Source organism: Brachionichthys hirsutus, chromosome 22 (genome assembly GCF_040956055.1).
Source record: "Brachionichthys hirsutus isolate HB-005 chromosome 22, CSIRO-AGI_Bhir_v1, whole genome shotgun sequence".
Lineage (NCBI taxonomy): Eukaryota > Metazoa > Chordata > Actinopteri > Lophiiformes > Brachionichthyidae > Brachionichthys > Brachionichthys hirsutus.
Window position 1 is genome coordinate 5,767,796 of NC_090918.1, and position 12,646 is coordinate 5,780,441.

Consider the following 12,646-nt stretch of genomic DNA (forward strand, 5'->3'; position numbering starts at 1 on the left):
CGACTGACCCTTTGTTCTTCACGTGGGCATTCTTCAGGTGGATGTAGCTCGACGGGAAGATCCCCTATCGGAAGAAGATGAACAGGTGGGCGAGGTGCTCCTCGAACACGCAGCAAGGACCTTCGTTTCTGTTAGCATGCGGCTGTTAGCATGTGGTTAGCAGGGCTAAGTGGATTTTATGGGGAACAATTAAGATGATGAACCTCAACGGAAAGTGGCAAAACGAAGGCGAGTCGGACCTTCAGCAAATGACCTAGCATCATTATGACCGAGCATCATTACGACCTAGCATCATTGTGACCTAGCATCATTACGACCTAGCACCATTGTGACCTAGCATCATTATGACCTAGCATCATTACGACCTAGCATCATTACAACCTAGCATCATTACGACCTAGCATCATTACGACCTAGCATCATTACGACCTAGCATCATTACGACCTAGCATCATTGTGACCTAGCATCATTATGACCTAGTATCATTACGACCTAGCATCATTGTGACCTAGCATCATTACGACCTAGCATCATTACGACCTAGCATCATTGTGACCTAGCATCATTACGACCTAGCATCATTGTGACCTAGCATCATTGTGACCTAGCATCATTCTGGAGGGAGCTTAAAATGAGACGAGACAAGTAAATCACCTTGACATTTGGGTTCTTCAAGATGAATCCTCGGTACCAGCCTGCAGAGAGGGGAAGCCTCATTAGAATATGCACTCAGACAGGTAGAAAAGGGAGGGAATTATGGGTAATAGTGTTTTAAACAACTGGAGGATAGACTTTCCAGATGTGTTTTTTCTTTCCTTTTTTTTGCGGTGACCACAGCTTCACGCACGACAAAGTGAAACCAATGACACAGGAAGCCAGAAACCGTACAAGCCTCACCGCGAATGTCCCGGCAGCAGCTGCACAGAAGCAGATGTGCCCCCCCCCCCCAAAAAAAGGCTGCAAAGCTGAATACGCACACACCAATCAGCGCTAACCCCAAATTAGTGCGAGCAGGGTGCTCTTAGAAACCCCAACGCTGATTAAAAATGGGCGTGGAACTATCGGCTAATTAGTAATCTATAAACTGTACAAGTTTGCTAAAAGTAAAAGGACAGACAGCTGGAACATACAGGCTGGCTTGGAGAGACAGACGGCGAAAGAAAGAGAGCAAGCGGAGGAGAAAAACAGACTCGGCGTGGGCGGGAAGGCGCAAGAATCCGTCACCAGTCGGTGGTGCAGGAAACGGCAAACATTTTTTGCTCATTTTGCGCAACCGCAACATCCCTCAAGAAGCGTCGCTTCCGCCAACTTCTTCCGACCGCGTCGTACCTTCACACTTCTCCAGGATCTGCACCGTGTCTCCGATTTCCAGCGGAAGGCCATGCTGGACGGTCCCTCGGAAACTGACCAGCACTGCGACAAAAAAAGACAAACGCCCGCACGGTTATTTTTGACATTTAGGTCCCGAGGAAAAGAAAGCAGAAAGCGGAGAGGAGGCGCAGGTCGATAATCTGTGTAGGTGAAATAGAAATCAAGAAGAAGAAACTCAAAACTGAATTTACATCAACACATTTTGCTAACGCTAAAGGTGTAAAAAGACACGGCGGATGGAAGTATAAAAAGACGGCCATCCAGAACTGAGAAGAATCCCACTGCAGCTACAGAATTTAATTTCTTCTGCCTGCAGGGCTTGTCCGGTGCACCTGAACGCACCGTTCCAAACAGCCCTGAGAGGATTCCCACCCCCAGTTTAAGTCTATTCCAGGCCAATTTTAAGACACGACGACCAGGAGGTCTGGGGTACAAGGTTGATGCGTTTCTGTTCAATAAATCCATTCTATTTCACTCGGCCTCCTGTGAGAGAGGAAAGAACCTTTTCGCGTTTCATTTGAGAATCCAGAAAAAGAAATAATTTCAATAAATCAAGTCTAAATATCAAAAGTCACGCCTTTAAATCTTGTTATCTAAAGCTAAAGACGTTTTCTTTCCATCATAGCAGCGCACAACCCAGAAGCGGTTATAAATGAAACGGCGTGCCACCCACTCCATCATGTTGACGGTGAGATCAGCATCCGGACTCTCTGCATCGCCTCAAACTGTAACGGTGTTATATTCAGAGTCCTGCTTTGCGGCTCCTCGTTATCCCCGGAGCCGGGAAGCACAATCTTTACCAAGTTCACATCCGACTTTTGTAATTCATTCAAAGGCCAATCACTCACAAGCACAGACGCATTTAACACCCGCAAAGTGTGCCCGATGCATGAATTATCGACGCCACTTTCCCAGCTGCAAGCCGACTAAATTATTCAAGCCTTGAGTCGCCGTGTTTGTTTTCTGCTGCGAGACAAACGCTACCCGCCTGTCAATCCACCAGCCAGCTGCTGCCCGTCATCCGGCGTCGGTTCGTAAAAGGACAAAGGGCAGAGTGCAACGGGGACGGCGCTGGCAGGGTGGAACCAAAGAGCAAACTCTGATCCCCCTCTGGACGCACCCGGATACTCGAGAGTTTGATCCGGTGTGACACCAGGACTACCGGGTCGCAGCGAGGCCATCCGGACGCTGCACATAAAAACGTTAGCCTGGAAGAGCCGTACGCAAAGAGATGCCCGGGGGCAGGGGGGTCGCGATGATGGCGAGGGAATCGTGGCTGATGAAGAGCATATACGGGGGCTGAGATGGAGCTGCAGAGGGTTCTGGCGGGTTTACACTGATGCGCTTTGTCACTGCGCTGTCAAGTCTTCACTGCGGCGACCTCGGCAAAAGCCAAGGTCACAAAGGAGCTAGCCTAGCTGCGCCGCTAGCTGGACTTCAGAGCTTTTGGTTTGGCTTTCCAAACACTACAGAATTGTTATATCTTCTTTACGTCTATTAAAATGCACTTTTGGGAAGGAGAGTTTTAGATTTTATTTTTAGAACGGTGTCCCGATTGAATTATTGACAGTAAATTAGTCAAACAAAAATGACTGACAACTTTATTAGCAATGAAAACAATTACAATTTGCAGCCATGCCCGTCTTATCGCAACGTCAAACCACGTTACATTTGGGTTTGCTTGTCACTCTGTCTGAGCCTCTTAGAAGAGCAAATGGCGCCACGCCCCCCCCCCCCCCGAGTAAGAAAACATGTTAAAAAAACAACAACAACCCTTCTTTCAGAATAAAGGTCGACTGAACGAGGCGCGCACGCCGCCATCGATCAAAGCTCCATGTTGTGCCGCTGCTACAGATTCCACAATGCAAGAAGACACCTCCGATTACCGTTTGAGCTAAATCACTTGGCAAATTCCACTCAAAGCACTTGCTAACGTGCCTTTTAAGCTCATTAGCCTTCCCCTTTCTTCTCCCCGACCGATCCGAGAATAATCCACCCCCACGTGTTCATTATACGGCGTTCATATCATTAACATGCTAATTAAAACAGCGCAGCAACTGGTGGTCGCTCTCGTAGCTGCTGCCAAATGTATGGATCATTAATATTTAATTGCCCGTGTGGGAAAACAAGTGCGATTTTTCCAAATGCACACATTGACATGGATGCTTTGAAGGTCAAAATGAAGGTCGCTCAGTCCGAAGAGGAGGATCAATGCTCGGTTTCATCCGGTTTCTGAAAACACAGGCACCTAATAAACGGACCTAAATGCTAGCCGCGCCAATAAATCTCTTTGCTGCACATTCGGCTCTCTGTATCTTCACCGGCCAAAAGCAAAGCGCTGCATTTGCCAAACCGATAGAGCCTTTAAACATTCCGACGCGGACCAAAACCAGCTCCGCTATGTTTAGTCTCAGCCGACTGCATGAACCCGGCCTTCCGACCGAAAGGCTCCAAGCATGCGTCTTTCCTGTGAAGTGAAGGTTAAGATGCCGCTGGAGCGCCGGCTTTCAAGGAAGGCAGAGTTGCGGGTGAGGAACGCATTTCCACGGAAGAGCGGCATCACTTTGAGTCGGGACGCAGGATGCGTCGCGACTGCAGACGCGTGAAAGATACCCCCCCCCCCCCCAAAAAAAAAGTAAGCAGGATGTGCAGCTTCTCGAATGATTCGCGATTTATGCATTCTAACAGGGCAAAAGGGATTTAACATGGAAGACTAGCACGATTAGCACGATTAGCACGAGGGAAAACAGAAACCAAAAAATAAATAAAAAGCATCATTCACTGTGCCCGACTGGCCTGGGCAGGAAAAAAATCATAATGACTCGGATTAAATAGAAATATAGGTCACTGAGTTAAAACCTCGCTCTGTGTGTGTGTGTGTGTGTAGGAAGTGTAGGTGTGTGTTTCATGCCCAGCCGAGTGGATGTATTCGACAGCCCACCGATGCCAAAGTTGAGATGAGGTGATTGTTATAATCCTCTTAAGAGAATTTATCTCACCTGTGAAAATGAGCATCGCTCAGCGGAGCCCGGAGCCTTTTTTATTCCTCTTCACGCCACGGAGACGTCTTCATAGCACAGGGAGCGAATCATTTCAGGAGGTTCTCGCACATCGTCTTAAAGAACCGCCGTCTAATCCCACCTCACTTGCCGGCGGTTAATCTCTTTCACAACGCCGCGGGGTGAACCGGGTCACAGGCCACTGACGCGAGGGACGCCAGCCGCCGTGAAAGAGACTCTATTGTCTCCACGGCAGTAAAGCAATAATTTAGTCAACGAAGGAGGATTGCTTTCTCTCTCTCTCCTGGATTAATGTACAACCACCTGAACGTCTGTCGCTTTCCCAGCTGCTGCGTAGGTTTATTAATTACTGCTCTCGCGCGGTGGGAAGGTTCGGCTGATGCGACGCTACAATTAGTGAGGAGAGATTTGTTTAAGAAATTAGCTGTTTGTGTGAAAGCGTTCAGTTTTCCCAGTCGCCGGGTAAATACCACCGACACGTGTTGCAGAGAAATCCGGTTATTTTTTTATGGTGCAGGGAGGTCCAGGGGGCTTCTGGGAAGGCCAACGGCGTCACCGCCGGCAACGAACTGCCCCTTACGCGTTAGCAAAATGTCTATATACACATCTGGCCGATACAGAGCAACATTAGCATTGCTAGTCCAACAGTTTTTCGGCCTGCTGTTTGGCCCTGGACGACGGCGTGGGGCTAAACCAAAACGATGAGCTGAGAGGCCTTAAAGCGCGCTGAGGAGTCTGAATCTTTGTTTTTTTATTGTTCGAATAAAAACACTTGACTCAAAAATAGAAATACGCGTCTTCATCGTCCTCATGCTAGATGCTAACGCTGGGTGCCGCTGCCCGAGGGAGTGTTGATTTCCGAAGTCATGCCGACCAACCTGCGCCTCCACGCCCGCCCACTCTGCAGAAGCACGGAGAGCGGAGCAAGGCGTGCTGAAATATAGCCACGTGGAGGAAGGTGCACAAAGACCGTGCACGCGAAAGCCTCAGGGAGGCATCGTCGACGGAGACGACAAAGGCGAGCGCATCCTGCAGAGGAAAGAGAACGGCGGGCAGATGGACATCGGACTTCTCTTCCTTCAGACGGGTCGGATGAAAGAGGGCGCGCCGCATGAAACCTGCAGCATCGGCACGCTTCGCTCTCGGTCTGACTCGCTCGACCGTTTCACTTCCTCCCTGATTCAGAGAAGACGAGACCTCCTAAAAACCCCCAACCAATTTGTAAATACCCCTTTGATGATGCTGGAAACCCACCAGCAACTACAAAACGCTGCCTGGGTGGACGGCCGTGGCTTTTACCACCACCAAGATCTCAAACCAGCCGAACAACATTGGAAACTAGCAATAAATAAGATCCCCCCCCCCCCCCTCTCCATCTCTCTCTCGCTCTCTGACACTCGTCTTTTCTGCAGCGTGTCAGCTTATGAGAGAAAATTGCTCTCGGCTTCCAATCGAGAGCTCCTTCATCCCGCAGGAAATAAAACCGCAGTGGATAAAAAGACCACTGTGGGTCGTCCACACCGAGTCCAACGGCCACTTAGAGCAAGTTACAATGCGAGATGTGTCCTCAGAGTCCCTGCGTGTGGCCCAAGAAGCTCCCGACTGAAGCGCTCGCGGTCTTCTCTGTGCCAGCATGGCGGCCTGGCTCCGCACGCACTCTGACAGACGGCGGTAGCCTCGGAGGCGCAGGCGAGGGAAAACCGAAGATGACTTCAGAGGAAGTGGCAGCACGGAGGAACACACTCGTACAGGCGGAATGGTTCGACTCGAGGGCGCACAGATGGCAGGTGCTGCACAAGTACAAGCCACTGGAGCACGGCTTATTAACGCTTATTAACGCTTATCAACGCTTAAACCGGCCGGCGATGCACCGCTCCACAATGGGGAAACTTCGACCATTGCACGTATGCCTGAAAATAAGACGAGCGGCTAGGCTAGGCTAATATTAAAGGAAGACCTTTAGCACAGTGCAGGATCTTAAGCGCCTCCAAACAAAGGAGCCATTCGACAGCGTGTTCCGAGTACAGAGCGTACCCGCGGGTATCAGGCGGCTCTAAGCAATGGAGGAAGTCTGTAAGCTCTTCCAAAGGTTCTCCCGGGCTGGGCAGAGGGAGGAGAGGAGGCCGGTCCTTGGGGAAAATAGTCCCAGAGGTGACACGAGAAGACTTGCTCTCTGCAACCGCTTCCCAAGCAGTCGGTAAAATGGACACCTCTGCATTGTCTTGTTGACTTTAAGGCTTGTGGTCAGACATTCCTGCAAGGCTCAGGGGTCCAGCTGTTGTCCAGGCCACTTCCCTGCGCCCCTGCCCAAGGAGGATTACACGCGAAACCAAGAAGGAAAATGACATGCCCGAGAGCTCCAGAGAGCGAGAGACAAGTCCCTTGTGCTCGCTTGGATCGCTCTCGGCCTGGAGGAACCGCTTCAAATGCTGCAGCAGCATCGTCGTGCCCATAAGAACAAAGAGGGCCCACTCCAATTTGTTCTGGAAAGGCTCTCGAGTCTGTCAGGAGCCCCCCCCAAATGGACCAGATTCCCCCAATTCCCCTGCATATCCTTCAGATTAAATTGAGCGGGAGCTCAGCCAGACGGAGGCCGCTCTGAGAGCGAGCGTCAAACTGACGGCTGCGCTCGGCTAATTTCCTCGCGCTTGTTGTCCGCTCAGACAAATCAATAGCGTGGAGTAAGAAGTTGCAGGGACGGCGTGAAGAGAAAGCGCCCCAGTTTCCCGATTTAGGTCAATGGCAGTTTGGTGCACTCGAACGCTGCCTGTAATTAAATAACACTAAAAAAAAAAAAAAAGTCGGCACTTGACAGGGAAAGAAGGATGAGAGAAGCGGGAGGGAAGGGTCCAGAGTGATTAATGTCACCTTTGTTTTTCTCCTCCCGCGGGTTGGAGCGAGCGCCGACACACAAAGCAGGAAAGGTAGCCTCATTTGTGCGCCCGTTCCAACGCCCGGTGCTTCCCCGGGGACAGGAAGTAAAAAAAAAAGATTGTGATGAGCGACGGAGAGTCCCTGAAACACAACGGGCACCGGGATGGCGCTCCGGGATGGCGCTCCGCCGGGCCTGGCAGCTCGCCTCCGAGGAGTAGCTCCACCTGGGCCTTGGATTGGTGACGCGTCACCGCTGGTGATGATGCCTGGAAACATTCCTCTACAAATCAATGGCCTGGTTCAGTCGCAGTAACCTCTGAACTCCGTGCACGCTGCAGGAAGTACAGGAACTGAGTGAAGCGGCTGCAGTTCTGTCATGTAAACAGACTTTGTGAAGTAGAAATACGCGATGCAAATACTTTTTCTTTCCCCTGCATCGGCAGCCAACACACATGTCATATAAATGTGTGCAGTGTGGCGTGCTCTGAGTATTTTTAGCATCCCATTATGTCAGCACGGCACAGCAGAATCCCGACGCCGGTCCAAGGGCTCGGAGAGACAGAAGACCCGGACTTGGACCCGCGCATCTGCTCAAACGTATCCTGGCTGGGAAGGAGGGATTTTGCTTTTCACAAGTCCAATTAAGTTTATTTTCACGGGCAACAAAAGGGGAATAAAACCAAGAGATGTTCCGTAGCGCCGGAGTGGATGGATTTTAAGGTGCTGCGGGGGGGGGGGGGGGGGGGGGGTCACAAGGATAGACGACAGGAAGCATTAATCTCTGATCTCTCACACGACTCTTTCAAGTTCTAATGACACGAGAGCATCTTTGTTCAACGTTTGCCCGAGGACTGAAAGACGACGCTGCCCTTTGTAATGACCTAGCCAGGTTGTAATGGAGCCTGCGGCAGGTCATTAGCCTGTAGATGAATAGGTAGGTGTGTGGGGGGGGGAACACGATCCAGGAAGAGAGTTCCATTATCGATCCATTAACGGCTGAGATTTCTCGATGGGAAATACTTCCAGTTGGGTTGTGATGCTATTTAAATCTCAGATGCCCTTGGGAATGAGGGAACTGCGACGCTAGCATCGCTAAGTTTCACATCTCTCGACACCAAACGCTTGTTAACAAGAATAGACAGAGGCCTCAGACGGTATGCGGGAGGGGGGGGGCATGGTGTCTGCTTTGGGTTCATGTTTTTACATACCAAGCATACGTACGATCAATAATTCGTCATTGCTGTCACCTCCTCCGTCGGAGTAAAGCTAAACCAACCACCGGAGGGGTTCCATGAGCCGCCACAGCCCGGGCCGACTGCCCATAGTGGGGGGGGTCCACAAAAGGGATCAATTTCAATCGCTTTTAGCAGCGCCACTTCCACCCTCCCCTGAGGGCGCGACTGGAGGAAAAGGCAAAATGAAGACGCCAGGTAGACGCCATCAGAGAGGCTAGACTCGGGGTAAAGATGTGCCCCCCCCTTGCAAAGGAAAATTCCCAGCCTACTGGATGGACAGAAGGAATTCTCTGTGCCAAACCTCACAAAGCACCGCGATGCCAATGTTTGGACGTGTGAGAGGAAGTCTTGAGAAAGGGCCCCCATTCAGGCAACGGTGAGCGGCGAGACTTGGGGGGGGGGAACGCTCTGCCTTTCCCACGTCGGACAAACAGAACTCACAACAATCCAGAAAATCCCCCCAACGTGAGCCGATGACGAGGGAGCGAAGAAGGCTGGCTAACCGTTCAATTACGGAGACCGATCGATGTCACCGACACAGCTCCGGAGCCCATCGTCAATACCCACCACTGGGAGCGGGATGTATAGCGCGACAGCCTGCGGGGCATCTGGGGCTCTTCATCGTCTCTGGAGCTCTTCGTCGTCTCCAGACTCCGCAGTCCGCTGCAAACGGACTCGCAGAAATGCAAACGCGCGCGAAATCCGACGTACGAAACATCTGCAACATTGGAAACACGCAGAAAATAACAGGCGCAGACATGCGTGCATCCTGGACCACAATCTCTGACACCAGAATACTGTATCGGGGGGGGGGGGGGTCTCTGGGACAGGTGAGCGCTCATTGGGAGGTGGAAGACCGATGAATCTGGAGCAGAATGCAGCACAGATAAGAGGAAGTGAAACTGAGCGGGTAAAAGATAAGGCAGAGAGTGGGATAAGGGGGGGGGAGAGGAACAGGAAGAGGACGGGAGGCAAAGGGAAGTAAGTCAACACCAAAGACACGCGAAAGCACTTCCCGTTCAGTGTCCTACAGGAGCAACAGGCCTGTGGACGAACGGCGAGTCAAGGTCGACCTCTCAGCCTCTCCCGCCGTCTCGCTCGCTGACATTAATCCCGACTCCCCCCCCCCCCCTGCTGACGGCGTCCTCGTCGACCTGAACCTCAACACGGCAACGAATTCAGGCCAAGTCTACGAACTCTCGCACGTTTGGGCTAAATTGGCCTTGAAGTTTCCGTGAAGGTCGTGCTAAGCTAACAAGCAACACGCCAAGGTACAGGTGTCGATAGATATTGGGACAATGCTAGCGAGGACACGCCTCCCAACGGCTTGTGAGCCGTGGACGTATTAGAATACGGACGAGAGGACGAGTTGGTTACGCACACCCCCCCCCCCCCCCCCCCCACGACAGTTTGAATTAGCACGTCCAAAGGCGAACAGAGGTCAAAGCGGGGAAACTGGAAGCCACTGTGGGTCAGCCCACACACAAATCAATGTGCACTTCCTTTATGGTCAATACATGCCAGCGTGGATTACAGGGGGGGGGCACAGGGAACCGATGACAGCGGCGATCCTTTTCCTGCCGTAAATGAGCACGAAAAACGAAGCGTGCCTTCGCCCGCCAATCACAGCGATCGTCACCGGCAGACGCCTTTCAAGTATGAAAATAACATGTCAGTCAAAAGGCTCAGCGTGGGGGGGCGGGGGGGGTCCCTGGCGTGAGCGTGGTGACGAAGAGGAGGAGGAAGATACAAGTCCTTACTTGAGTCCGGTGCTGCAGGAACTAAACATACGGGCAGTTTGATCCGTCTCCACAAAGGCTGTCATTGTGTGTGTGTGTGTGTGTGTGTGTCGGGGGGGGGTGAATCAGCAATGAATAAAACACTGGCTGAGGACGTCATATGTCACATGTCACATGTCCATGTTGATTTATTCAGCCCCCGCATGCACACACCGGGGAACAGCTCGCATCTCATAGTAGAGGGCCGACGGGGGGGGGCGACATGTGCACAAGTGTGAACACGAGGTAATAGGGCGCTATCTCTGCAGATGGAAGCGAGGCAGAGGGAGTAATTACAAGCTGGCAGCCCCCCCCCCCCCCCCCAGGCATCACCCTGGGACTGGCAGCATTAGAGAATCATGAGGTGGGAATGGGACCCCCAGAACAACCTGCTAACCCCCCCTGTTGAGGATTTGGGGGGGCGCCTTCGAGTTGACTTGTTGGGTCCGTTCATACTTCATCAGAGGCGGCGGCCTCTATCCTCCGAGGGCATCGAGCCCCCCCATTGGTCGGTTAATTCAGAGGCGGGTTTTCGCCGCGGCGGCGAGTAAAAATGGCAAAAGTTTGAGGAAGGAAGTCTGCAAATGTGACTAACGTGCAAATGTTTCCGCCTGAGTCACATCAGACGGATTTTACTTTGGTTTGACGAAGAAGACAACAATTCCCATGATGCCACAGCACTTCCTCACGGCGGCCTGCGCCCTCTCGTTTCCAGCGTTTTGATTTTGGAGCTCCCATCTGTGCTCAAAATCACCTCGGAGAGTCTCCCCCGACACGGCGCCTTTGAATTTGACAATAAAAAGCAAAATGGAACTTCCTGAACTCGACGCCGACAAAAAAACAGTCGATCTGCGGCGGCTGGGGGGCCGGGGGCCGGGGGGGGGGGGGCCATGCGTGTGCGTCACGTAACGCGGATTTCACAACAGGAACACATCTCGCTGCTTCCTGCTACAAAGTGCAAATCTCAGCCAATTAAGCGAGACTTACTGTTGTTATGGGGGGGGGGGGGGGGTTTAATCCAATTAACCCCTCCCCTTCTAGCAGTTTGGGGACAATGGTGCGTATTTAACTTTCAAAATAAACTCCTTTTAATCCAGACATGAAAATATGGAAGATCCCGGCTCTGAGGGATTAAGAGTAACACAATACAGCCGTTTGGGTGAAGGTTTGAAGCAAGAGGGGGCAACAAAACACTGGGGGGGGGGGGGGGGGGGGGGGGCAAAGGGCACTTTCAGGATGGCACCTTTACTTTTTGGGGGTGGGGGGGGGCAGGATTATCTAACATTATCTCCTACAACTACCAGGTCGGGTAGTTGTAGGAGGTTTTAGTGGGACCGTGGGGAGCAGAGCCTTCTCTCTGGGGGGGGGGTACAATTATGAGACGTTTAAGCCGCCTCCTCCCAGCGGAAGCATCTCAATGGCTCAAAAGGAGGGAAATTCCAACAGGAGTCTGTGTGACCCCCCCCCCCCTCTCTCTCTCTCTCTCTCCTCCCTGCATTTCGCATCATTTGCGTTTGTTTGTTTCACTTCATTTTGATCCAGAGCGCCCCCCCTCCTCCTCACCCTCCTCCTCCTCCTCTTCCTCCATGCACTAGACACACTGGATGGAACAATGCGCGTCAGGATGCAGGACGCCGCGATCCGAACCGAATATTTCTAATATCGGTGTTCCTTTCTAAGAACCGGCAGAGGACGTGCGAAATAACGAGACAGCCCTGGCTGTGCCAAGAACCCCCCCCCCCCCCCCCCCCCTCCCCTCTCCTCCACTACCAGCCCCCCCATGTAGACGGGGTGCAACACACCGCTGTGGCAGGATTAGTTTATTCCCGGGCGATGCAAGGGGTAATAAGGCAAATAAAATAAATAGATGGAGAGAGATAATAATAATATTGATCCTCCAAACCATTGGGGTGGGGGGGTCAGAGCGACGACCCGATGCTTTGCAATGTGGCAGTAAAATCAATAACTCGAGCTGCTGCTGCTTTAAATATATAAATATAAGAAAGCATGAAATAAGAACTCTGCTGTATTTGCACCGTTGGCGCTGCGGGAGCGCGTCCACGCACGCCCCGCAACGCACTGGGTGAACGCAGAGAGGACGGCAGCGTCCAAAAAAAAATAAAAAAAATAAAAAAAAGGGCAATCAACTCACCGACGCCGTATTTCTCGTGTTCCGTGGGTATCCACATGTTTCCGGTGGGCGCGTTCACGTGAGGGTCCGGGTCGGCGGCGAGGTGCGGGCTCTCGGTGCCGTGGAACGCATTCTAACGGCGCGCTTTCCTCCGGTGCGTGGAAACAGTCATTGTTTGGGTCACGGAGGGAGAGAAAGCGCCGCTCCGCCGTGCGGGGAGATGCTGCCTTCACGCG

At 52.1% G+C, this 12,646-nt stretch overlaps 1 protein-coding gene across 1 annotated transcript in view; it reads right to left on the bottom strand.

Annotated features, from left to right (window-relative positions):
- The window catches only part of dock4b (dedicator of cytokinesis 4b), a 38,916-nt gene extending 26,448 nt beyond the window's left edge, over window positions 1–12,468 (bottom strand). The window contains exons 1-6 of the mRNA XM_068755542.1: window positions 12,432–12,468; window positions 9,035–9,219; window positions 5,271–5,421; window positions 1,331–1,414; window positions 656–696; window positions 9–64 (exon numbers count right to left, since the gene is read on the bottom strand). Coding sequence (XP_068611643.1) covers window positions 9–64; window positions 656–696; window positions 1,331–1,414; window positions 5,271–5,421; window positions 9,035–9,219; window positions 12,432–12,468 — 554 coding nt within the window. The remainder of the gene's footprint in view (window positions 1–8; window positions 65–655; window positions 697–1,330; window positions 1,415–5,270; window positions 5,422–9,034; window positions 9,220–12,431) is intronic.
- Window positions 12,469–12,646: the final 178 nt, after the last annotated feature.